General features: G+C 33.4%; 2 protein-coding genes across 2 annotated transcripts in view; both read left to right on the forward strand.

Moving 5' to 3' along the window:
* LOC133177108 (integrator complex subunit 1-like) overlaps positions 1-10,470 on the forward strand; it is a 37,935-nt gene extending 27,465 nt beyond the window's left edge. Inside the window, exons 30-46 of the mRNA XM_061312200.1 lie at positions 3,249-3,308; positions 3,408-3,464; positions 3,902-3,994; positions 4,171-4,357; positions 4,490-4,658; positions 5,002-5,253; positions 5,364-5,451; positions 5,595-5,836; positions 6,167-6,293; positions 6,513-6,646; positions 6,815-7,004; positions 7,171-7,295; positions 7,520-7,713; positions 7,985-8,055; positions 8,336-8,427; positions 8,587-8,696; positions 9,789-10,470. Coding sequence (XP_061168184.1) covers positions 3,249-3,308; positions 3,408-3,464; positions 3,902-3,994; positions 4,171-4,357; positions 4,490-4,658; positions 5,002-5,253; positions 5,364-5,451; positions 5,595-5,836; positions 6,167-6,293; positions 6,513-6,646; positions 6,815-7,004; positions 7,171-7,295; positions 7,520-7,713; positions 7,985-8,055; positions 8,336-8,427; positions 8,587-8,696; positions 9,789-9,907 — 2,310 coding nt within the window. The 3' untranslated portion in view covers positions 9,908-10,470. The remainder of the gene's footprint in view (positions 1-3,248; positions 3,309-3,407; positions 3,465-3,901; positions 3,995-4,170; positions 4,358-4,489; positions 4,659-5,001; positions 5,254-5,363; positions 5,452-5,594; positions 5,837-6,166; positions 6,294-6,512; positions 6,647-6,814; positions 7,005-7,170; positions 7,296-7,519; positions 7,714-7,984; positions 8,056-8,335; positions 8,428-8,586; positions 8,697-9,788) is intronic.
* A 6,187-nt stretch (positions 10,471-16,657) lies between these two features.
* The window catches only part of LOC133177081 (QRFP-like peptide receptor), a 28,744-nt gene continuing 17,538 nt past the window's right edge, over positions 16,658-27,863 (forward strand). The window contains exon 1 of the mRNA XM_061312174.1: positions 16,658-17,124. Coding sequence (XP_061168158.1) covers positions 16,887-17,124 — 238 coding nt within the window. The 5' untranslated portion in view covers positions 16,658-16,886. The remainder of the gene's footprint in view (positions 17,125-27,863) is intronic.

Below are 27,863 nucleotides of genomic sequence, written 5' to 3' on the forward strand. Positions count from 1 at the left end.
TTTTTTTGTCTTGTCAAAAATGAGCCTATCCGGCTTTCGTAGTTCATCATCATTCAACATATTGTTTACATGTTTATGTTACGTTTGTCCCAGAAATCCCGCGAGATTTGTACATTTTCCGACTTTTTCACAAAAAAGTGCACTAAGAAGTATAACTTTTCCATAGTGGAAATAGAATGAATTAGGGTTTATTATCCTAAAATAATTTAGTTCAGTCGCATACGGTAGCGAATTCGGACATACAAAGAAATGCCGCTACCACTTCAAAAGTGAAAAAAAATATTAGGAAAGAACTAAAGATTTAAAAAATGTTTAGAATTAGCTGTGCAAAGTAAACATAGCGTATATGGGGAAAACAACCAACATACAACTATTAAATAATATACTGTACGTCTAGCGATCTCGACACCGTCTCTTTTTCCTTTATCTTTTGTGTTTATTTGATAAAAAAAATTAGTGAAAAAAATCATTTTCGTTTTGCTCGATGTTTGTGTACAGGCATAGAAAACGTTGAAAAAAACATCGATGGGGTTAAACAGGGCTTAACTGGTCTCAATGAAATGCACACATTTGTATTTTACAATTTTACCGAGTACCCGGGTACTCGATCGGAAATTCGTCCGAGTAACCGATTATCAAATATTGACCGATTTGACATCCCTAAAAAATACATTAAAGTACTATCAATTTTTCTAAAGATATTGTAAGTGGGAATGAAAATTTCAAACTTATTTGGTAATATTCAGAGAAAAACTTTGTCAAACATTTTTTGATTGACTATTTTGAGACCTTGGGCTACGGACTATACATATAGTATTTTTCATTTATTGAGAGACCATAGAAAAATACCTGTTTGTATCAGTAAATATTTGTTAAAATTGTCATCATGGAGTTCACACGTGTTTAATAAATCCTTTCATTTGCCATGGATATTAAATCAATTTATACAGAAATCCCGTGAAATTTAACAAAATAAAACGAAAAACTTCAAATAAATTCACAATACGAGTAAAATATGAATTGTCAGAACAAAATAATACATGTCAGAATTACATGTAATTGGTGTTTTGATAACGAAATATAGTTCAAGACCATCTGGAGACCAAGAATGGGCATATATGAAGGCTGGATTTCATGTGAGCACTGGGGCTACGGACTATACCGTTAAACATCTCTATTGTGGACAGTCAACTTAAAGAAAATAAAATTGTATAATTAAATTTTGGGCAATTTTTTTTAATTATTTGGCATTCTAAAAAAATTCACGCTTCTGAGTTTGAGTATTCAAAATACCATATTTAAAATTCAATTGTCTAATGCATTGTGTACTTTCAACGCCAAATTCCAGTTCAACTAATTAATGCATTATTGGTGTTCAAACTATAATGAATAAAAGCAAAAGGACCTGTATTTAAATCAAGGCATGGATCTTTTTTTTTTTGGGGGGGGGGGGGTACAGAATATATTGCTTCATATTTTTTTTTTCATTTTAATGTAATACATGGAGCTCAAGATGGTCATTCAAAAGGTGTATCGGTATATAATTTCTCATGATCACATGATGTAATTCATAAAAAAGTTACAAAACATGATTGATCATTTGAAGTAAAAACATGATTAGTACAATATTTATCCATCAAGAATCAATGCTTTTTTTTAATTAACAGTTCAGTGGCAAGTAGATTGGGTAACACAATTATAAGAGTGAAGGTCTCACTTTATACTAAATTGCAAAGTAAGAAGTTGATCCTTATGTTTTGGGATCAAATCCCACTATGGGATGTTAAGACTGGTTGATGAGAAGTAATAAACCATTGAAGCCCAATTTTGCAATAGATGCAGGCAGGAAAAAAAATCTTGCTAATACAGAAGTACGGTTATATGGTTATTTGCTAAATTTATTTGTAGAGTCCGTAGCCATTTGTAAGTAGGATTTTTATGGCTAAATATCCTTTTAAAATTATTACAATGCAAATTATTCTTAATGGAATGATAGTATGTATCACAAGAAGGAAAACTTTATCATGTATATTTAGAAATATGTTGTGACCACAAACGTAACAGGACAGACTACAGAAGCAAGCCTTTAGTTAAAAAAAAGTTAATTTTCAGACATTTTATCTTTAATTACAGTGGTATTTGTATTTAAAAACATTGCATTTGTTTGAATAAAGATATTATTGTATTGTAGTTATTGTATCAATAATGTATATGACTTTTTCTGGAAGTTATTATATTAGGGCTACGGAATATACAGGGCTACGGACACTAATCATTCTTTAATAACTTCTTTTGGTGTTAGCGCAAAAGCTATTCATTACTGTTTTTTTATTTGACTGGTAACTGTGAAAATATCAAACAAGAGCATGATTAATTCTACATTCTTTTGTTGAACACAAACTATAATGAAATATGGGGCTACGGACTATACAAAAACTTTGACCAGTATGGGAAAAAAAAATACAAAATTTGCACGCATTTTACCATATAACCACTGTATTTTTCTCATAGTACTTTTTTTCTTAAGTAAAATAAAAAAAATTAAACACATTATATTTGCTCTTTTTTTGCTAAAAATTATGCATTTATTCCAACATGGATAAATCTTAAATTATATAACAAAGGTATATCTGCACACATTTATTCATAATTTCCACAATTTTTATCCTTTTTCTTTTCTGTAAAAAATAAACTAAACCAGAGTGATATTTCTATAATTAAGTATATTTATTTTTAAATGTTTCATTCAAAATAATTTTGATTAACCATTATTTAAAATGTAAAAAATCAAGTGCAACAGCATAACGCTTCAAAAATTATGAATCTTTGACTTTATTCTGTTGTTTTTTTTAAAGACACAGATACTATATATATGATATCATATACCAATGGAAAGCTCTCATTCTGATCTTTGCAATGCAACAAAAAACATTGTGATTAGATATAACTATAAAGAGTTACATCTATTTAACATCATTTAGTTTGAAATGGGCACCTGATCTTGGCAAAGCCGCTATGGATACAGTCACAAATTTTCCTCAGAAATTTGTCACAGTGTACTTAAAGTGCATTTAAGTCACACAATAACAATTCAAGAAATATGCATAATTTTCTACCAGGGAATTGAACAGAAATTGTGATTTCACAAAATTACGGCCACTTGGAAATTAATATGTTTACTGTATTAATATGAATATATACATGTATATTAACTTGTATATGTATGAACATATGTTTATGTATTGCAGATTTTCAGCACAGAAGGAACTAAAAAAGATGTACAGCAAAAGTACCACAGACTTCTGATGGTAATTCAATGTTCTCTGCTTTGTAGCTAGTCAAGATCAAGTAAAGATTATGATAATTATTCATGTTGGCTGCATTCTTATTAATGCCCCTATTTTCAGACATTATCCAGATCAGAGACTACCACAGCCATTGAAGTTACACAAGTTCTTCTGGAGGTAATCAGTTCTATTTCAGACAAATTGCCAGGTCACCATAATTTGGTTTGTTGTTGTAAGCTTTACATTTTAATGTGTACTATTGTCTTTGGTAACAAGCATCAGATTGGCATTGATATTAACTTACTTATTTCAAGTATTGTATGAACAAACCCCATAAAATCTCATAAAAAGCATGCATGAGTCTGAAAGGATTTTCAAGTGGAATTGTTCACCTTATTTGAAATGCATATGAAATACAAATGCAATCAAAGTCTCAATAACATCAGTTCTGCACAACAAGGAGATTTGTAGATTCATATTGGCATAAAGAGTAATTTAATTTTTATGTAGCTTGATTCAGTCATTAACAAGAAATTACATACATCATTGAAAAACACTACACTTTTTAAGTGGAGTAAAATTTCTGAATCTTTCATTTTTTTGACCACCTGTAGATGTTGGGAGGGCCACATGGACCAAAGTTTGCTCAGGCTTTCTCTTGTAATCCCCAAAGCTGCTCACTTCTTAAACTCCTGGTTTCCAAGAAAGTAAGCATTTTTGACATGGTATTGTTTTAGCATTACAGTTATACAGTATCATGAAACCCTTAGCATTTATCTGAAGTTGGATGTTCAATTTCAGAAATGATAAATGTAATAAATGGTGATTATAGCTTGAAAAATGAGCCAGTTGTACTCTGCAATTTTTTTTTTGCCATCAACAGACAGCCTTAGGAGGTCTCTTATACAAACTAATGGAGACTCTGTTTAATGAGGTTAAAGGTCAGAGGTGTATGGTGACCTCTATCATTAACCAGTATCTCCTATCCAATAAACCAAATGTGCCAGAAAGGCGACCAACTTACAAGTCCATGAAATCTGTCGGAACCTCAAGTCAAGATATCTTGGATGGTAAGTTAAAAAAAAAATGCTTCAAATTTTATACTTTTTATTCTCATAAATAAATATAAAAGCACACAAGATTTGACAGTCTCAAAGGGTTCTTTACATACATACAATGTTGTTTTGATTCCTGCCCAGTAGATTTGGTCAGTCAAGTTGAGAAGGATGAGAATAATATGGAGAAGCTGATTAAGGAGTGTATGAAGGAACACACAAAGTCTGATGACAGCCTTACAGCAGCTGAGAACACACACAGGACTCTGACGGCTGTAGCCTGTAAAGCTATACTTAAAGATGAACAAGTGCCCAGGTAAGGGACTGATATAGGTAAATAGACAGTTGATTGGTATACCAGTACATGTACTTGTAAACAACAGTTGATTGACATGATGAACATGTATGTGTAATTGGTGTAATATATTAATGTGTTATTGGTTTCTTTATTATTTTATGTGTTTGATTTTTGAATACTAAATGCATATGTAGATCAAGCTTGAATGCTGTAAAAAATATATGTAGCAAGACATTTCCATCAACAAATTTTAAGTTGTAGTCAAAATTTCAAATTAGTATAAGTGAAATTATGTGTAGATTTTTACAATGAATTTTACATAGATGATTACTTGAAACCTGATTTGATGTTATTCTTGTAGTAATTCAATGACTACCTCAATGGCCTTACTGTTTGTGGATTGGTTGGAGCTGTTGGATCCTGAGCTTGTTGCTAATATCCCTGATCTACAGCAGCAGCTTCTGTTTGCTCGTGAGAAACTGGGGACCACATCTAGGCAGAGTCTGGTCCACAACAGCAAGTCTTATCTACTGACCCTCCTAACTCACCAAAGTAGCTGGGCTTCACTTCAGAGGTGTATCAACTGTTTACTACAGGCTGACGAAGCCCCCAGGTGAATTCTAGCTCATCTGTTTCTCTAGAAGTATATACATGTATGAGTTCTTATAAAATCATTTCATCGTACTAGTATTTGTATGACTTCAGTGTTTTCTATTGTCTTAGATTTAGCCCCACTGCAGTCCTAGATTTTTTGTGGGCATGTCACCAAATTCCAAAGATATGGAGGGGAAGAGAGCGAAGAACCCCCAAAGTAAGTTTGGACAAGAACTAATTTATAGCAGTGTATTCACCTTCAAGTGCTTTCTGACTTCTCTTAATGTACTGCATTAATTTGGTGGAAACATTTGGAGCAAGAACTATTGCCATAAATTTTACACATTTTCAATTTGCCAGAACCACACCCCAGAGAATGTCCTTGGTTTGAACCCATATCATCTAATAGCATTGATCAATTACATTGTTGAGGAGTCCATTTTGCTGTTTCCTGATAGTAAAGGGGAGGATAAGAAAGTCTTCACCAGCAGACAGACCAGCATTGCCAGCAGGATAGAGCTCCTGATGTTGTGTATAGCTGACAATCACAGTAATCTACAAAGAGTGGTCACCCACATCAGGGATATCCCATCCACCAGCAGGTAAACCTGTACTAAAATTCTTATTGCTTGATTGCACAGTTTATAAAGAAAATGAATTAATTTGTTTATGTATAAAATACACAATTTTTTAGGGTTTGCACTTTTCTGTCTACAACTTTTCTGACATTTTAATATATTTGAAAGAAGTGTATTGGTATTTGTATCATTTTTTTTTTTAGAGATTCCTTGTGTTAAGGTTTAAAAAGGAGTTAATGGAATTAAATACCATAAACATTTGCTACTCAGATGTTGTTCATGTTCACAGAACACTACTTGTTAGTATAGATGTAGTAAACTTGATTTACTAATGGAATTTATTTTATTTTTCAGCAGTAAGATGCTTTACCAACAGCTGCTGGTAGAGTTATATTCCCAGTGTCCAAAGGTCATTTCCTGGTTGTCTGACGTACAAGGAGCGTTTTTTGATGGTCAGCTCTCTCAGTCCATGATTACACAGGTACTTGTAAAGACATGGATATTCAAGTGTGATTAGAAAGTTAATAACATTCTTATTTCAGATTTAAACTTTGAACTTTTGGCAACAATTTTATTTTAAGTAGTACAATATTAAAATGAAGTTGCTCTTAATTAATATAATGTAATAAAATATTAGCATTAATTCTTATATCACTAGCTTACATTTTCTGTATTTTTTAAAAATATTGCCTGATATTAGGTTGACATTGTTTCACATCGGCTGCTGACATGCCTTGGACAAGCTGGGAATGGTAAAACAGCTGAGGATAAGATGTATGATGCCAACATTGCCTGTCGTAAGCTGGCATCACAACACCCTCTTCTTATGTTAAGGTAGGCTGTATTTGTATTTAACACCTTGTGTCACTCCCATTTAAGTGTCAAGCTTTAGATAAAATCATTGGAAATTTTTCATAATTTGATTTCTCTTTTTCATCAGTGGTGAAATACATGTATACAGAGATTAATCTTACATCTGTAAATACCCAAGTTAATTTTCAGACAATTGCCCCTGATAGCAGCTTTGTTGAAGGGTAAGACCCAGTTTACATTTGGAGAGATGAGACACAAGAACTACCTGCTACTGTTTACCCATGTCCTGGGTCTGATGGAAACCTTACAGCCTCACATCTTCAGGAAGGACTACACTGCCCTGGCTGATGTCATTGACTCTTATTTCTCTCTCATTGGGGTATGTTTTAAGTTACCTTTTCTTACAGTGTACATGCTGTATTTTATGTTTTTGCTCGGAAGATGAAATCTGCTAGAAGTTTAGTATTTTTTTTATCTTTGTTTGAATCTATATTTTAAGTAAACATATCATATCAAGTGACTTTTTCAATTGACAACTTTTTAAGACTCATGCAAAAGGGAAACAACTGGGGCCAATTATCCACAAGTACATCAAGTTCCTGTATCAGTACACCATACATGAACCCCAGCAGTCCTTGATCATATTACAGAGATATGTCAATCTACTCAGGTAACACTCTGCCTAATCTTCCTCTTACTTTCAGTTTTTTTTCACAGATCGCTCTACCTGACTCCATTTATGTTTTATATACAATTTTTTAAAAAAATATTTAAGGTTATATTTGGTGTAACATGCTGTAATATGCCTTGTCCAGGAAGTAGTAAAGAGTTCAACTGATATATAGATATCTTCATGTAAAACTTGTCACATGTGATGTAATTTATACTTTGCAGTGGTATTTCTACTATGTACCCCGAGCTGTCTGTGCTGAAGTCTCTCCTGGCAGGACTTACACTGTCAAGGCAGGCTGACAGTGACCAAAGTAGTGTGGCTCCTGTTGTGGGTCAACCAAGGTCAACCTCACCCTGGACGGTCGGTCAGCTGACACCTTTCTTGGACAGACTACACACAGCCACTGATAGTGATGGTGGGTATTGTTTTTAATACTTATTTTTTAGAGATACCAAATGGTGATATTAAATTTTAGATGTTCATGTGTGCTTGTAAAATAACAAACTTGAAAGGTTCACATGTGTAGGAAATATTAGTATGATATAAATAATTCATTTGATGTTTGGAATTCCTACTAAATTCAAGATATTTTTATGCAGAATGGAATAAAGTTCTTAATTATGGATCGATCAATGCACTAGATTATGTTTACACTCATATTAACAGTTTGTATGGCTTACTTACAGATATACTGGAAGTTTTGACAGATCTGGATGAAACCTCGAAGAGAAAAGTAGACATACTAGAACACTTTATAGTAAGTTATATTGAATTTATAACTAAGTAAAAGGAAGAAATTTGGCACTTGAGAATTTTATAAGATTTACATTACAGGAAATGTAATATACATGATAAACTTTTTTTCTTTTTATAAGATTTACATTACAGGAAATGTAATATACATGATAAACTTTCTTTCTTTTTATAAGATTTACATTACAGGAAATGTAATATACATACATGATAAACTTTTTTTCTTTTTATAAGATTTACATTACAGGTAATGTAATATACATGATAAACCTTTTTTCTTTAAGGGAGATCTGAAGAAGCTACTGTTTCATGCCTCAGATACTGTCAGAAATACAGCATACAGTTTGGTTATGAGATACATCAGGCTTAATCCTAGGTTTGTGCTTCATTTATTTAATCAAAGATAAACACATTGTCAAATTCATTTCAATAAATACTCATATTTTTTTAATGTCAAGACACATCACAATGCAAACAAGTTCAAATATAAACAATTAACAAAAAAGTGATTTTAATCTGTTTGTCAATTTTGCAGGGCTTCAGAACAGTTTGTTGGGAATTTCCTGCATTGCTTCGACAGTGAAAACCCGGATATTGTGATAAGTGCTCTAAAAAATCTGCCAGAGTTTTGTGTGCTCTGTCAAGGTATGTCAAATTTAAGACTGTTTGACCTTCAGGTTCTCTAACCTCTTGTATTAAACAATTTGGTAACAAGCAATTCACCAAAACAGTGTATATATTCACTAAGTAAAGTGTGTCTGTACATGCTATTTTGTTAAAATGGTTGGTACTATATATTTATTGACTGTGTTCATGGGAAGCATGTCAGATCTACATGTAAAAACCAAACTGTTTGCATGAGGCATTAGGCCAAAGGCAGACAGTTTGGTTGGAGGGTTCAGCAGAAAATATTCTACCCTTGAACACAGTCAATGTTTTATTATACCTCTTACTTTCTATTACAAGGTAACTTGTACTGGCTTCCATGTTTGTGATAATTGTGAAAAAATTTTGATATAAATTTTGTTTACCCGCACTGCAGATTTAACTTGATCAATTCCGTTACTGTCAAACAAGACATACCGGTAGCTGATCCCGCCTACATTGAGAATTAAAGTGTAATTTAAATAATCTCATTGCGATGCAACATCAATTTTTTTATAGACCACTCAGTAAGACATTGACGTTTTAGTATAGATTTATACAGGAAATGATTTTTGATATACATATAAAAATGTACATGTTAAACATTGAGTAATACATGGGGAAAATCTATAATATTTTTTTTCAGTAATGTGAAGAGAAAATGGTATTTTTCTTGCTGACAGTGGAGAAATATTTTTGAAGACAAAAAAATATCATGTATCCATGCATTCGAAAAAAAGTTGCTTTGTACATTATTTAAATTTTGATTCTTAATGGCAAAAATAGCACAAAGCCATTTGCAGTGTTTTTTATCTTACATGTAATTTATATGTGATGCCAATAAGCATTGGTATACAGGTCATTTATGAAGAAGATATGATTTCTTACAAAAAATGAGTGTTGTTTTTCCTGAGCAGCTAATTAACATTAAATCTTAATTAAAAGTTCACAGTGCTTAAAGAGTGATGTACTTCCTTGAATGTTATATCTGAAGTTTTGTAACAATACATGTAACTTTATAAATTGACAAATGGACTGACATTTTGTAGACACAAAATATGTGCTGTACACATTTTTACATTTTCACCCTAGATCATGCTGATGAAATTCTGCAGAAATCCTTCATGGTAGGGACCACCACTGCTATTGAGACCAGTAGTTTCATCAGCGAGACGTTACAACTACTGAATCTGGAGACTGTACAGATATGAATGTAGCTAAATTGTCACCTTAAAGAACTACTGACCCTTAGAGACTGTACAGATATGAATGTAGCTAGATTGTCACCGTAAAGAACTACTGACCCTTAGAGACTGTACAGATATGAATCTAGCTAGATTGTCAGCACACAGAACAACTGACCACAGACACTGTGCAGATATTTATGTAGCTAGATTGTCATCATACAGGACTGTGCAGGTATATGAATGTAGCCAGATTTTCACCATACAGAAATACTGACCCCATGCAGAGACTGTGTAGATATGAATGTAGTTAGATTGTCACTATTCAGAGAGAAGTGATCCTGTTATTTGGTTGAAACTTTAGAATGTGAAGGACTTACTAAAAGCAACATGTACTAGGGTATAAATGAGGAAATTCTTACTTTCTAAATCTTTTCCTGGGTTTTGTTTTACACAGATGTTTGTGTGTAGGATTTTTTAAGCTCAAATATCTTACAATCAAGGTGCATTTGACTTATGTCAGTAAAATGATTATATTTTTTCTAACAAATTTGTTGTTCATAAAGATTGAATAAAAGTGCTGGTCAATGAAAAAAGTATTCTATAATTCTTCTTGGTCAAATACATTTTTAGCTCACCTGAGCCAAAGGCTCAAGTGAGCTTTTCTAATCAAAATTTGTCCGTTGTCTGTCGTCGTTGTCGTTGGCTTTGTCGTCGTTGTCGTCGTCGTTGGCGTAAACTTTTCACAATTTCAACTTCTTCTCCAGAACTACTGGGCCAATTTCAACCAAACTTGGCACAGAGTATCCTTGGGTGAAGGGGATTCAAGTTTGTACAAATGAAGGGCCACGCCCTCTTTCAAGGGGAGATAATAAAGAATTAGTGAAAAATTAATAGCATCTTTTAAAAATCTTCTTCTCAAGAACCACAAAGCCAGGGAAATTGAAACTCATGTGGAAGCATCCTCAGGTAGTGTAGATTTAAATTGTTCAAATCATGACCCCCGGGGGTAGGGTGGGGCCACAATGGAGGATCAAATTTTTACATAGAAATATATAGGAAAAACCTTTAAATATCTTCTTCTCAAGAACAGGAAAGCCCTAATTGGTCATATTTATATGGAAGCATCCTCAGGTAGTGGAGATTCAAATTTGTCCAAATCATGACCCCTGGGGGTAGGGCGGGGCCACAATGGAGGATCAAAGTTTAACATAGAAATATATAGGAAAAACCTTCAAAAATCTTCTTTCCAACAACAGCAAAGTCATAAGATAAGTCATATTTATATGGAAGCATCCTCAGGTAGTGAAGGGGATTCAAGGGTGAAGGGGATTCAAGTTTGTTCAAATGAAGGGCCACGCCCTCTTTCAAGGGGAGATAATAAAGAATTAGTGAAAAATTAATAGCATCTTTTAAAAATCTTCTTCTCAAGAACTACAAAGCAAGGGAAATTGAAACTCATGTGGAAGCATCCTCAGGTAGTGTAGATTAAAGTTTGTTCAAATCATGTCCCCCGGGGGTAGGGCGGGGCCACAATGGAGGATCAAAGTTTTACATAGAAATATATAGGAAAAACTTTTAAAAATCTTCTTCTCAGGAAAAGCAAAGCACTAATTGGTCATATTTATATGGAAGCATCCTCAGATAGTGTAGATCCAAGTTTGTTCAAATCATGACCCTCGGGGGTGGGCGGGGCCACAATGGAGGATCAAAGCTTTACATAGAAATATATTGGAAAAACTTTTAAAAATCTTCTTCTCAGGAACAGCAAAGCCCTGATTGATCATATTTATGTGGAAGTATCCTCAGGTAGTATAGATTTAAGTTTGTTCAAATCATGACCCCCTGGGGTAGGGCGGGGCCACAATGGAGGATCAATGTCTGAAATAGAAATATATAGGAAGGTATCTTCTGATGAAGAACTGCAAAGCCATGATTAGTCATTTTGATATGGAAGCATCTTCAGGTAGTGTAGATTCAAGTTTGACCCCAGGGATAGGGATGAGCCACAATGGGGTATCGAAAAATTTTTACATAGGAACATACTGGAAAATATCTTCTTCTCAAGAAATGAAAATCTTGTTTAGTCATTTTGATATGGAAGCATCCTCAGGTAGTGTAAATTCAATTTTTTTTTTTCAAATGATAACCCCCAGGGGTAGTTTGGGGCCCAATGGGGATTGAAAGTTTTACATAAGAACACATAGAAAAAATATTTCTTCTCAAGAACAGAAAAGCTATGTTTAGTCATATTGATATTGAAGCATCCTCAGGTAGAGTAGATTCAAGTTTGTTCAAATGATGACCTCTGGGATAGGGAGGAGCCACAATGGGGGGTCAAAATTTTACAAAGGAATATATGGGAAAATTTTTTTTAAAATCTTCTCAAGTACAACAAAGCCATTTGTTATATTGACATGGAAGCATCATCAGGTAGTTTAAAATTCAACCCCCCCCCCCAACCCCCAGTAATCTTTTCAATACTGAACTGATTTGTGTCTAGCTAATGTGCTCAGGTGAGCGATGTGGCCCATGGGCCTCTTGTTTTTTACCTCACCTGTGGTTAAAGCAAAAAGTTTCCGGCGTCTGTCTGTCGTGTGTTGTCTGTAATCTTCTAACGGTTTCTAAGACACATTGTAGGATCCAGTCAGTGTTCCACCTATATCTGTCCACCCTTATCTTTACTCTTCACAAAAATATTACCTGCTATGAAGGAGAAACTTCAAATATAATGTGCTGCACCATGTTCAAGAAGTGGTGCAAATCAAATGTGGATTTTGATTCTCAGAAACTATAAGAAATTTTTGAAAAATTTTAAAATTAACCCCCCCCCCCCATGATACATTGTAGCATAAAAAAATATGACTTTTCTATGCTTTATACAACCATTCCTTACGATAAAGACAAAAATTTTTGAAATCATAGATTTCTTCAATAACAATGTAACTCGAAAATTTTCTTGTGTTTGGTCATTTTACAACGTTACTTTGATAAAAAACATTCTTATTATAACACAAGTACTCTGAAGTTGATATTTAAAAGTTGTTAAGAGTTTCTCGTTAACAATATCTGTGTAGCCTTTGGAGACCCCGTCCTCCAACAATCTGTTGAAATTCTAATGGGTACTTATTGTGCTCCTTTATTGTATGACCTGTTTTATATTCTGATGAAGCAATTCATAAAAGATACCAGAGAGTCTGCCAAATCTGTTTCATATCTTAATGTTGTAGCTTTACGGACTAATACTACAGGCGCTGATGGCAAACTAACATCTAATGAGATGACTTCAGCTTTTCCATGGTCATCTTCCCCTATATAATTAATATTCCATTATCACCTGCATATATTGTTTATGTCTCCAAACTGATTCAATATTCAAGAGCATGTTCTAAGCACGATAAATTTTTAAACTTAGATAGGTTACTGACAAATAGGTTGATGTTACAGGGTTTTAGGGTCGGCATTTCAAATATTCTATACTCGATATAACATCCTTGTTTGCAAATACAACCTGTTGGTGGGTCGTAAATTGACTGACATGTTCCATACCCATTGTTACAATCAAATGTAGAGATACCGAACAGTAATCAAGCTCAAATGTCCATAGAAAAAATACAAATCAGGAGCAGAGCAAACACGGACCTCTAAAAACATCAGAGGTGGGATCAGCTGCCATGGAGGAGTAAGCATTCTCTGCCAACCTGTCACATCCGTCTTGTGGTCCTTGTCATGATCGGGAAAGCGGAAAAAATCCTTAGACAATTCAATGGGTAAATAATGGTAAAAATTAGTATGAAAAATGTCAGATAGCATTCGACTTAATGATAGATTGTATTTGCTGACAAGGTCATTGTATCGACATTAGAACTTACGAAACCATCAACTTGTTTGTCAATAGCTTGCCTCGTTTTAGAAATTGTTCGTACATAGAGCATGCTCTAGCATATCAAATCAACTGGGAGACATAAACCCCATATGCAGGTGATAAGGAAATGTTGCTACTTAAGTAAGGAAAAGTTGAAGTCATCACGTTTATCATAAAGTTTTGTTGTTAGGTTACCTTTAACGTCTTTTTCTAGTAAAATATCTAAATCTGAAGCATGTGTGACAGAGTCTTATTTCAAGTCCACTGGGATATATCGAATCCAAATATGAATGGAAGTAACTATTGGTAATTAGTAATACGTGTTCGATATATCTAAATGTCGAGCTGAAGGCCAAAGCAAATGTTTTCTTCTCATGTACAAGTTTTTAAATAAATTCCTCTTCATATGAATACACAAATAGGTCCGATAACGGGGCGCAATTGGTACCCATGGGAATTCCGATAGATGTACAATCAGAATGTTTTTAACAAAATAATTTTGTAAATGACCAATGACAAGGTAAGTAAATTTACGGGTTCCATTTTTATTGAAAAAGCAGCTATGATGTCAAAAAGCCTGGATTTTTAATTTATCGTGGGGAATGGTTGTATAAAGTGTTGAAAAGTACTAGTCGTACGTTTTGATGTTATTGATTTTTGTAAAAAGAAAAAAAAAATGATATCAAATTTTCTTAAAGTTACTTTGAGTTTTTAAGTATCCATCTGATTTACAACTCATAGGAATTTTTAATCGCAAAAACAATTTTTGAGGAAGTCGCTTTCAAAGGAATACGACCGCATATATGCCTTTCTCTCTCCATATAATTTAATTTACTTTGAATTAAATAGTCTTCTTCCTATGCGTAGAATATTTGTAAAGCAAGTATGAGGGTGAAGCCAAAGTTCACTCACAGCTGGTAAAAAAGAAGCGTTGTCCCCGTTGACGAAAGTGACTAGATTTCCAATAGACCACCAAGAAGTCTATTAGATCGAGACATGTTGGTTTTCGAACAGCTGCCTTCAAGGTCATCTAAGTAGTAAATATAAATGTTCCTCTTGTTGGTGTATCGATACTGATAGGTATGATTTCTCTACCCAATTTAGATCATGTAAGTTTATGACACAAGTGAGAACTCGAGAAACCCAGAGATGTGCATTGTGTGAATATCAAATGATAGGCGGGCCCGGAGGAAGCAATTACAGTATGGGGGATGGGGGCACAAGCTAGCAGAAATTGAAAATATTATAAATTCCTTGACAAGAAAAAAAGGTCATCATTGTGAGGGCATGACTGTACATTAGCTTTGTTTTCCATTACATAGTGTATGTTGGCAAATGGGGGGAGGGAGTAGCCCACACACATTACTAGTAATCCCCCCTCCCCCGCTTCCTAGTAGCCTGACAGGGACTCACCAATGGTGTCTTAATTCATTATATTCTCTCTTCTTTTATTATTGTCTGACTGATGATAAAAATTAAAATCAAACAAAAAAATAGATTAAATACACCATCCTTAAACCAAGCCCTTGAATATCAATATCCTGGCACCCTTTAAACAATGGCGAGTTCACATATACATCAAAAGATCAATACTTGTTATAATTAGAGACAATATGTCCATCAGATATGTGTATATATATCTTTTTTTGTGCAAGCAGATATTCTTTGTCCTTGATTAAGACGTGTTTTAACACGAATGATGAGGGTCTTATATTCAATCAAAAACATATTACGGTACCTGACATCGTCGGAAACCCACTGTCGGTCTCGCTACTGTAACCTCTCGTGAGGTAAGAAATGAGCGGACCGACTGTGATTACCTGTCAACAATTAACGTTTATGAATAAGGATAGAAAAGTACTTTTATGTAATATTTGGTTGAAATTCTTGAGAATACAAAGAGCTCCTTCTAGGCCTAAACTTACACTTTGGAAAATGATCATCTTTACCAAACATTAATGACTAAGAAAAAAAGGGGGAAAATTACCAAAAATAAAAAATAAAAAGAAATTAAAAAAAAAAAGAAATAAAAAGAAAAAGAAATAATAAAAAATCGATGTCGCTGAGAACAAGATTTTTTAAAGAAAATTTGTAGCATGTTTGAAAGAAATTTTATTTAAAGCTGCTCGGGTTAATCTAGATGACTTTTTTCACAAGCCCCCCCCCCCCCCCTCCCCCCAAGTATATTCTGTTTTCTGCCAGAAAACCATGCAAGGGGGTAGGGCGCTAAGAGGATAAAAATTTCATTGCCGATATCTGTTAAAACAAACACCAAAGCAGAATTTTTGTGAGGATACACATCTCTAATTATGAAAAGTATTCTCGACACGTACATGTTCAAAGGAAAAACATTGACCCCCCCCCCCCCCAACTTGCTAGAAAATGAAGAATGATACTGTGAGTTTTAGCTAATCAATTTCATGGTCCTCCCAGCGTACAAGTATAGCAAAGTATAGCAAATGAAGAAAAGTTTAAATAAATTAAATTGGTCATTATCTTATATTTTCCCATATACTCTAGATTTTTATGGAATATCCGACTAGAAATTAATATTTAAAAAAAAATACAAAGTAGTGTCTGCTGATTGGTTTCATTAATAAAATATTTCTATATAATTAAACAACCCACATGAGAAACAAATTAAAAAAAAATACTTCGGAAGAAAGCATTTAAAAAGAATTACTCGGGAAGAAAAAATGCTTTACTTAACGAAACTACACAATCCATTTTTCAGCATCTATCAACACAATTACTTTCGGCCTTGTAACCGTTCATAGCATACCAACAGATGATTTGACGTTGTGTAAAATAGCTGGGCTTGAACTTTAGTACCCGCGAGCCTTTAATGACGACGGTGGTTTACTAACGAGTTATGATAAAGAGTAATAGTTCTGCGCGATTTGTTATTTGTTTATTGTGCCCTATCAATGTGATTAGCGGTGTATCAAGTATTGATGATTCTCACTGCGATCCTAGCGATGACCGATTCTCTTGCTAGCGGTATTCTTCAGGTTTTCTGTGATCAATGCCTGAGAAAAGTTTGAGAAAAAAAAACTTGCTTCAAATTCTTCAGTCCCACGCTCTACGACAAATTGCCATGATGCATAGTCATTGATTCAAGAATTTCCTTTCCATCTCAACATGGAAGATTTTAATGGAACCAGTGCAGGTCTTCAAAGTTTCTTTGATAATTATAAGAAATCACTGTTTACTTATGACCATCCGGAAAAAATCGCACTCATTTCAGTTTATGTGATAATTTTTGTGTTAGCCCTGGTGGGCAATTCTCTGATATTACTGATGGTGTGTTTGAAAAGAAGTACAAGGAAAAGCATTACGAATTTTTTCCTTGTCAATTTAGCAGTGGCAGATTTATTGGGTGAGTACCTTTTTTTCTTAAAAAAAATTCTTATTAAAACTGCACAGAAATAACTTAAACGAAAAAAAGTGTCCACTGATTTTTCTTTTGGAAAAGGAATTTAAGTAGTCATTGTAATATATACATGTTTTTTTCCTATAATTGAAATTCTCAACTTGTTCCAATATAAACGACGGAGACTCTTTTGTTGATTAATAAAGCTTATCAATTGGTAATGGTTGCAGTGGACATCAGGTTAATAAGAGTGATTCTCTCAAAATTATATTATTTTGTTTAAATATATTTGAAATTTATATTACACGTATTGGTTACATCATTCGATCTTTTAAGAAATAAAAATCTGCTCACAGTGTATAATGATTCCAGATCCTGCGAAAATGAAAAGTAAAATCAAGGTTCTAAAATTTAATACTGGTTTTTTTAATTTTTGAAAATTTCAAGGCCACGAATCATTTTATTTTTGTTTTTTTTAACAAAATATAGGGTTTTTTTCACATTGAAATATTCAAAACGTTTTGAAATATCAATTTACAGATATTTCCCAGAATCCATGCAAGTTTTGCTTCCGTATTCCAAAGTTTTTTTTTTAAAACTAAACACGCACAGCAGTTTAATATATGACAATTTATAAAATAAATGATACCACATTGTTGTAGCATGAAATCAAAATATTAATAATTTGCCCAAAATAACGTAAATATTGAGTATGTGCATGTATAAAATTTTATACATGCACATTGTCAATATTTACATTAACTTCCAGTGCCCGTGACGAAAAGAAACATTCATCCTCATAATCTGGATTTTTTTAAGATTTGCGAATGTTGAGTCCAAATACCCCAATATTCCTTTTTAAATATAAATAAAGTGCAGATTTTGCAAAGGATATAAATGATTTATTTGCTTTGCAAAACAAGACAACTTTGCTTTGTTAAGAATCCCTCCTTACAATATCCAATATCAATACATGTATATGTTCATTATAGGCTAGCATATGGTTCGGCCTCATGATTTGAGCTTGATTTTTTTCACAGAAAATTTACAGATAAAACATATCAATTAGCGTCAAACTACAGCAAGACAAGGCATTCAGAGCTTGTGTGTCAATCAACTCGCACATCGACATAATTTGGCGGCCAAAAAATCCACCAAAGTGATGATAGTACTATTAGTATCATTTATTTTAAAGATGGTTTTATCAAAATTCCAATTATCAAAGTGGTAGGACTTAAATTAGACTTTACCACCATTCACCATAAGATTGGATGAAATGGCAGGAATGCCCTGTATCAAATGTCTAGAGAATGTAAAAGGAATTAATCCTTCTTGATAAATGAATACAGTGATGTTAAAATTGCTTTTTCTAAACATGCGAAATGATTTCAACTTCTCATTAAAAATTTAATTAGATTGACAAAAACTGATCTTAATTTTTTTTTTTATCAAAATGAGAAAGATGTGAAAATGTGATATGACACCCCTTTCCAACCGGCATGTCTAAATCTGCCTTCCACTGCTTCCCCTGATATACAAAATACAGTAAAATGAAGCTAGATTTCTCTTAATGTGTTTGAGAGGGGGTGTGTTAAATAATAAAATATCTATTGATTTTTTTTTATTTTTTTTTTAATTCAAGACTCTCGGAAAAGAAGATAGGCAATTCGATTATTTTTTAATATATTTATTTTTAAAGTCATTTTAATAAGAAAGTTAAACAATCATTTGTCATCGTAAGCCGTATAGCATTTTTTTTAAAATCATAAATACACGTACTTTCAGTATTTTGATGATTTTCCTTTTAGGCTGCTATTTCGTGATTAGTGGCAGTCTTGTTCCGTGTCGTCACTGAGGCAGAAAGCACACAAGTCTGAAAAAGTGATCACGAATGGCAAAAAATATCTTCCTTTCAGTAATTTCAGCGATCACATGGTATCAGGAGATATCTTTTCATACGATATAGATCGGATATACCGATAACAGCCATTTCTTTTGTCTATTGACAATGATTTCAGATCTAGGCGAACTCATTATTTTCATTTATGAGAAAAGGTCTAGAAAAGTCGTCATAAAAACTTAATAGTGATTAGGAATAATATTAGGACGTTAGACACAAATTTATTTTTCCCTCAAGCAAATGGACACAAAATTTAATTTTACTCTTTGTTCAACCGCCAATGACCATTCCTAACGTTACATGTATATTGTGTTATACATATAGTGCATTATCAGACATAATAATTTAAGGTTGAATTTGTTTAATATGCTGAAAGCACATAATAAATTTTCTTCCTAAAAAGAAAAAAGAGTTTATCTGTCTGCATCTCGGTAAGCTAACCCTGTTGAATATAAGCATGCGCGCTGTGATGTTTTGATATGACATGTTCAATACATTTCTGTTTTAATTTATTTTTTCGTTTTGTTTTTAGTTAAGTAATTATATTCACACCTTAATTTTGTTTTTAGTTAAGTAATTATGTCCACACCTTAATTTACACCAATGATTTAATGTGATATCGACATTATGGGCATTTATTACTTCGCCTTGTTAAAAAATTCCTGACACGACGCTGCAAATTCGTTATTAATGCTTTGGTTAACCTGAAATGATATAAAGTGCTTAATATCTTTACTTTGATGTTCTCTCACTTAGGACTCCTATATCCTTGCTGTGATGCAAAATGAGAAGTTAATAGTACTCTATTCTAAAAGCAAGTTCTTATCCTCCTGACACAAGAGAATCGATTGTTTGTGTACAAGAAACGGTCAAAGTTCAAGAATGAGACAAAATAATCATTGAAGAGCGAGTCAAGTTCTCTCCTTAATTAAGAAATACCTTTCGTACGGGATTCGAGGTCCAAAGTTAATTCGCAGTTTTGTGTCTCCCTCAATGATAACGCCTTAAGACCTTTTTTTTTGTTAGGTCGTGCCCCCCAAAGCAAGAGCATTGCTTCCTGTAAAATGAATTGTAACTCTGCTTCGAGATAACTGACATATACTCAGTATATATAAAAGATGTATTTCTTCAAATTTAATATTTGGTTTCTTCTTTAAAATATATTTAAAATAGAAAAATACATTGAAAATTCCGGTCGATAGGAAGCACTTACAGTTGGCGGGGGGGGGGGGGGGAACAATCAAACGTCAAACATCTTAACAGTTTGGAAGGGTACTTCCGAGCAAAAATTCCTTGACAAGCAAAATAAAGGTCATTCGAGGTTATTATTATTGAGGGGACGCAACCAATTCCTTTAGTATTACAGTATACCATATATCGGAAAAATTATTGAAGGGCATGCCTCCGTAACTCCCCCGCCCTCCCCGGATTCTACGGCCATGATTTTTGAGATCCCTTGGCAAGAGAAAAAAACAAAAAAAAATTCCTTGACAAACAAGAAAAAAAGGTCATCAGATATTATTATTATTATTGAGGGGGCACAAGCAAAAGGTAGCTATGTTTCCCATAGCATACATATATCGGCAAAATTATTGCCCCCTCCCCCGGTTCCTACGGCCATGATTTTAGAGATGTAAATCCATAGAAGACGTTATGCGTTCGGTTTGATACTGTCTTCACACTGTTTGTATCTTTCCCCGAGTTATCGGGGGTTCGTGAAAGATTTTGTACACTTCTGTCGGAAAAAAATTCTGCGTTATACTTGGAGACTTGGTCTAGCATGCTACACGTATTTCATTTAAAATGCAAGACTTATTCCAAACAAAGGTTACAATTTATTGACTTTAATACTGAAAGACTTTTCCTGTGTATACTATCGATTTTACATACCGAAGTAATTTAAGACAATTTCAATATTTTGAATACGAATCGCACTTAAAATACGATTCAATCACTGAAGTCCAGCAAGTTTGCGCTTTTAAAAATCCCTTCAAAAAATTTACGATCGAACTCTCATTTATGTTTATGCTTTTCTGGATTTGAATTTTATTCCACTTTCAGTATTCAATCGTTACGAAACTCTGTTTAGCTCACATTGATAGAGAAAAAATATTGTCACCTCCGCCACTGAAAATGATAAAATATTCCCTGTATTGGAGATTTAGTGGAGATTTAACATTTAAAGAAAATGAGCTTAACTGCATCAAATTGGTAATGCGCAAGAGACTAGGAAAAAGTTTCTAGGTTCAATAAATGATCAAATGGTGATTACTCCTTGATGATGAATTTGTTTGTTTACTCGGACCGATTTGATTCATCTTCTGGTCATGTATACAGGTTCGGCCTAATTGAATATTTCATCGCTACAAAAGCCATCTGATTTATGTAGATCGTGTAAACTCAATATTAATAGGAATTTTATCACTCTTTATACATCAAATTAAGATGTACCAATCAAATGGAAGGTTTAATTACTCTCGATGGTAGTTACTGCTGTTGTAAAATCAGAAATAAGACATAACAGTGCATCAGAAATGGTGAAAAGTGTAACACTGTTAAATCTAGGACTGCTTTATACATGTACATGTAATTGCAAGATAGGGGACTGGCCATCTAAGTGTTCAATGACCTTAAGGCCTTTAAGAGGATAACCTGTCCGCGCCATATTGCCAAGACCCGCGGAAGAAGTATTATTTGTAAGACTTGCGGATTTTTTCAAAAATTGAATTAATACAATATTTTCAAGATCAAGTTGGCTTTACTACTGGGAAAGTAAACCCCTCCAGTTGTTTAAGTTGTGACCTGTACCAAATGGGTAAAGTCTATTAAAAAAAAAAGAAAAAGAAACATTGAACAGTGTTCCTTGTGTAGATGGAAGATACAATGTAATAACCCTTTCAAAAGCAAAATGTCTGCAAATGTGAAAAAAAGCTGAATGATGCTTAATAAAACTCATTTAACGGTTATAATTCTGTATAATGAACTGTGGTGAAACTTACATGTAAATATCCAGTAGAAGCCCTGTCGAAGCAAGAATTGACCAATTTTTCATTGATTGTTTTCAAGACACCCCCCCCCCCCCCAAAAAAAATGGGTTGGTAATTCTGTAGAAAAAAAAATAAATCAAAAAGTGCATATAGGTCAGAATTTATAATTAACCCCCCTCCCCTTAAGTTGAAAAGCAGTAATTAGGGTTTGTAAATAGAATCCCAATTTTTAATGTTAAAAATTTGCACATTATTTTGGTAGTCAGAATTTGACATGCGACACATTAAATTGAACGTCCATTTAAAGTGATAAATAGGATATAATATACCAAATGCTGATATTCCTAAAATAAAAAATGAACTAAATTTTTTAAAGAAAAGTCTCAATTTTTTTTTCAAATTCTTGAAAATTACCGAAGTCTTGCAAAACAACTAATTAAAAAAGTTGGAAATGCACCATTTGGATCCATTTTAAACAAAATTTCTCGAATGAGGCCCTCCGAACTCTTCCCATGTGAGGAAGACACCCCCTTCCATACACTCCCCGTTCGGACCTCAACTCCTCCCCACATGAACTTCTGGGTCCGCCACTGGTAAGTGGCCAGTAAGTCAACAACATGAGTTGTATATTTTGTCGATTTTTTCAAAAGAAATATAAGACATTTATATGAATGTGAATGACCGACAAGATTTTAATTTAAACTTTCTTTCTTTAGCGTAAAGAATATGAGCCTACTTAATCAAGAGTTATCGGGCAGGGCATTGACTGGTATAGATCCCGTAGATGATCGCTATCACGCTGTGTGATCTAAGAAAAAGGATTCCTATGTTCAAAATTAAAATAATATTTTTATTAAGAAGAGTTTTGCCAAAATTCTTTTAAAATGCTACTCATAAAAAGTTTTGTTCCGATTTCAGTAAAAAATATTGCATACAAATAGTCTACAAAATACTTAATTCTATTTATCAATTTCAATTACATATTCTCGGGCCTTTCCGGCAAGCTCAGAAAAACACTTGTCGGAAAGGCCCGAGAAATTGCTATTGATTTCCCTGAACGGTTTGTCTATTGTTTCTAAGTTGAGAAAATTCATTGAAATTCATTTTTTAAAAAAATCTTTTCAGTCATGGTCCAGTTTAAGAAAACATCATTCAACTAACTTCGCAAACATACTTTTTTTCATAATTCTGCATTCAATGAATGGTGTTGGCAAGATTACAAAAATAGAAAGTTCTGTGAAATTCCTACAGCACTCGATTTCCCCAACAGTCTTGGTTTATAAAACTTGATACATAGTTAGAAACCAACAGGATATATAGTTAATTTTGTAAATGTGAAACTAAAAAAAAAATTTAAACTTCAGGTACATCTTTTCTCATCTACTATCAAAAGTACACATTGGGGACTTCTGGTTGACGGATATTTGTATCTGTATTTCCAGTAGAAGGTACATGTATTCAGGAGGAGGGTCACGAAATAGAAATAAAAGCACTTTTCCTTTCATTTCTTTTAGTAATATTGCGGGAAAAACAAGACATTTGTCTTGGATTTCTCAATTTTAGGTCTATGTTATATATTATAACACATCGGTTAATATGGTTTTACCATAACATAAATTAGGGGAACCCCAGAGCGGAGGAACCCGTTGCATCTTCTTCCATTGAAAGAACACCATTTCTAATCATTGAATGGTATGCTGTACACAATGTTTATAACATCATGAATATCAAAAACTAGCCTTCAAGTTAATCTGCTGACCTCAAGACCATAACCTGAGAACAGACTTAAGTCAAATTTCAAACGTATTCTATATACAGATAGTGACCACTACACTGTTATAGATCACAGGTGGGTTTGTTACAATACCTCCTTGCAACTCCATAGAACGCCCCCCTTTTTTTCTGAGTATAGTATTTTGCTATAGTAAATTATCTTTAAGATGCTGATTGCCCCCCCCCCCCCCAACTTTTTGTTGTTGCAAGGTCTGGCACTGGCAAATTCCAGGATTTGGACAGTAAGTAAGAGTTTTTTTCTTGCTTGTCAGATTTCTTTTGGGAAGTTGCCCCACTTTTGAAACCGTTGCTACGGGCCTGAATGGTGTCCGTGATTGTGACATAAATGAAATCGGAGGAAAGGCTGGTCTTTGTCGCTGAATAACAAATAATATCAAAGAAAATTCTTCAGATTTTACGTTCACGGGGTTTATCCTCACACCAATCAGATAAAATTCTTTAGTTTTCTATTTGCGGGAAATCAACATTCAAGTGAAAAAAAAAGCAATAGGACCCAATCAGCCTTGATTTATTCCATCTAATGCCCGATTCTATCACTTTTTTTATTGAATACGACCCATCACCATTCTTGGAATGGGAAGTGATATAAAATGTGACGCGGGGATGCTTATCGCGTGTCTAATAACATGTTCCTTTAACCTGTGAGCATTTACAAGCAGAAACTCTTGTATGATTACACCGTTAAGAGAGGTTTTTATAATCGAATGTCCGCAATAATGCTATTTGTTTGCAAAAAGAAAACACTTTTATTATTGGGTGCTGTTTTATTTCAATATAATTGTACACGTTTCATCAGAAACTTGGCGTTCATAAATCACAAAAAACAAATTTTTGTTAGAATGAATGGTCAACATCCAAGAGAGTCTAGTGGACCACGGCACTCAAACGAAAAGGCTTACAGTTGCTAATCATTTTGAATCTAAACCTGGTAAGAGCCCATGAATGGACGCGAGAAGAATTACTGTTAACCAATGGCCAATAAATTAAAGTTTGCTTTATTTTAAGTGCACTTAATGAAATTGCATATTCATGTGAAGGATCTTTGTTGTTTTTAAGAGGAAGTTATCCCAAAATTTTCCTATGAAGAAATCTGAATCACTTTGACCTTTTTTGTAAAAAAAAGGTCATTATTTGAACAAACGTAGACTCAATTCACATATGATGTTTGCAAATTTATTTAAGCCTAAAGTAATTCATAAATAGACGATTTCATAATATGCTTGTTCTTCTGTCATATCTAATTTAAACCTCGATCCTAAATTGTGACACATTCCTGGACCATATGAACATGACCTGAACGAACTTGGATCTATACAAGATAAATTTGGAAAGATTTGACTTTTTAAAGCGCTGCTTATTTAACTTTTATGCTATCTGATTTATGTCACTAGTATCTCTTATCACCGTATCTCTTTTTGAAACTTTGAAGCCCATATAAGCCTTTTTGTCTGAATTGGATCACAGGGGAGTTTCATATATTTCGTGCAAACTGGAATCTGCAGTGTTTGTGAAACGTACAGTCCTTTATTTTAGTCAGGTCTGACCAAACTTGAGATTTCTACAAGATCTCACTAAAGAAGATGGGTGAACAAGGCGGGCGAAGTGCCTATAGTGCGACAAACATGAAGTGAAAAATAAAATCTCAATTATATAAAAATTTTCTTTGATATTTCATCTAGCATTAAAGTATATTTTATGCTAAATCTCTACAATTTACAAAAATCTCACAAAGACTGAAATTATTTGCCTACGAAATACCATACACACACTGAAGAGGACAAAAAGGATCATTTTCTCACACTTTAACAAAATTTTTCGATATGAGTGGGTCTTCGCTCCATTTTTTTGAAAGTTGATCCTAAAAGTTTGCATAAAAATATACATTTTTTGGTTTACAAAAACATGGAGAAAAGACCCACTATACCTTAAAAGTACACTTTTATGACAAAGCATTCGCATCTTTCCGAGAAATACTTGAAGTCCATTAAGTCAAGGGTTATATCACAAACATGATTTAAATGCCACTATTCGTCAGGAGCTGCGTGGCGTAGTGGTTAGCGTGTTAGTCTCAAAACAATACGATACTCCGGATTTTTATTGATAGGGGTTCGAATCCCACGAATACCATTTTATTTTTTTTAATAAAAGAATAATTTTTTCCGAGATCTTTTTTCTCAGGAAAGTTTTGTTAATCATAATTTCATAAATTTCAATAATGAGAACTTTATTTTAAATACTTAATTCACAAATTGAATATGATTTTATCAATATCTGAAGCTATAGGCATTCTGCACGCCTTGTTCACCCATCTTCTTTAACTTTTTAATTACAACTCTCACCTTTTAAATTGAACATCTAAATAATCCTGCTTAAAAACGATTTATTTCTGCAAAGATATCTTCTGTTGATGAATTTGATCCACTGAATCTGAAAAGAAAACTAAAAACACACAGACAAGCCATGGAAATACTTTAGCATAAAAAGCTATCTTCAGCTTTTTGCCGCTGGTTCGGGTGAACTATAAAAAGTAAAGGACCTTTATGCTGTGTCATTAAAGAAATTTTACCATGTGTCTCACAAAGTTCCTGTGGTTTCGCTCTTCCTGTATATATATATATATATATATATATATATATATATATATATATATATATATATATATATATATATATCATTCCAAGTATTCAAAAGTAAGCTTTATTAGTTTATCTGTCGCAAACTCTTCAACATTCTAGTATTCATTATAAGGAAAAATACTGGGGGAAAATTTTATAGAAGAAATGTATTATTTGCATTCCTGTACCACACAAGTAGACTAGCTGAGATAGTGTAAAAGCAATTAAATGTGTGCAAAATAGAGTGGTACATGCATGTTTACCAGAAACCTTGTGCCTCTATCCAACTCTCCGAATTTAAGGACTTGCAGTTTTCCGCATCGCCGAGAAAAACTTCCGTTCGCGAGAAATCTGAATTTAATTGGATATTCTGTTGTCTGTTAATAGTGTGTAATGCTTCTGTCGGCAAAACCAGAAATTTTAAAAATACACGTTAGTACTCTAAGGTAACTGGGTGTTTCGTACAAGATGAAAGTATTTTTCTCTACTGAAAATCAATAAATGTGATTTATCAATATCACATCAGCACAATGCTAAATTCATTAAGAAAATTTGATTCATTTACCAAAGAAAAATAATTTATAAAAGATACTGACGCAGAGGAAACAGATGATAGCATATAGATATTTGTATATCAAAAGCGTCTAAGAAACAGTATGGTATATTTATTGCTATTTCTGTGCCAGCTTATCAATTCTTGTTTACATGAATAACAACCCCAACACTTGTTAATTTTGTTGTAAAAAAAAAATCCAATGTCTGACGCTGCGAAACAATTCTTTCATCACTACCCATCTAAAGAAAAGCACCATTGGACATGTTGCCATGTCTGTCAGACTCTGTTTCTGAAAATGAAAAAAACCCAAAGTATTTGTATTACAGGTGTTCATGTGACCGACTGTATACAGCTATAATAGGTTGCACTTCACTGCAATTTGATTTTCGTCATTCTCTCATTAGTTCATTTTTGTTGGTCACTACAATTTTCAGTCTGGAACTCAACACTGTTCACAACTTTTGGAGTAAAAATAGATTTTACGTTTTAATAGTCAAGTGGTAAAGCTTGTGACAAGAGAGTGTAAAATTCACTTCCCTATCCGAATAGCGGAAAGTAGTAGAAGTCTTACAATCGCGAGTCATGACCTTACCCAGAGAAACAGCGATTTAAAATTTAATTTAACCTTCATCCTTGGACCATTAGTAAACAAGATGTGTTTGTGAAACACTGATGCTCTGTATGACAGCTTATGGCGAAGGTTTAAGTTTTCTCAAGTCAAACTCAAAAGTCAAGTTTGGTACCCAAAGAAAGGTCTTGTCTCAAGGAATATACATACATGTAGAATATGAAGTTCAAGCATCAACCGTTCAAAAGTTATGGCAAAGGTTAAAGTTTTTCAAAAGTAAGTCAAAGTCCAAGGTCAAGGACAAAAGGTCAAAACTATTGATACC

This window comes from Saccostrea echinata, unplaced genomic scaffold (assembly GCF_033153115.1).
Source record: "Saccostrea echinata isolate AGI-Se365-2 ecotype Australia unplaced genomic scaffold, CSIRO_AGI_Sech_v1 ptg000086l, whole genome shotgun sequence".
NCBI lineage: Eukaryota > Metazoa > Mollusca > Bivalvia > Ostreida > Ostreidae > Saccostrea > Saccostrea echinata.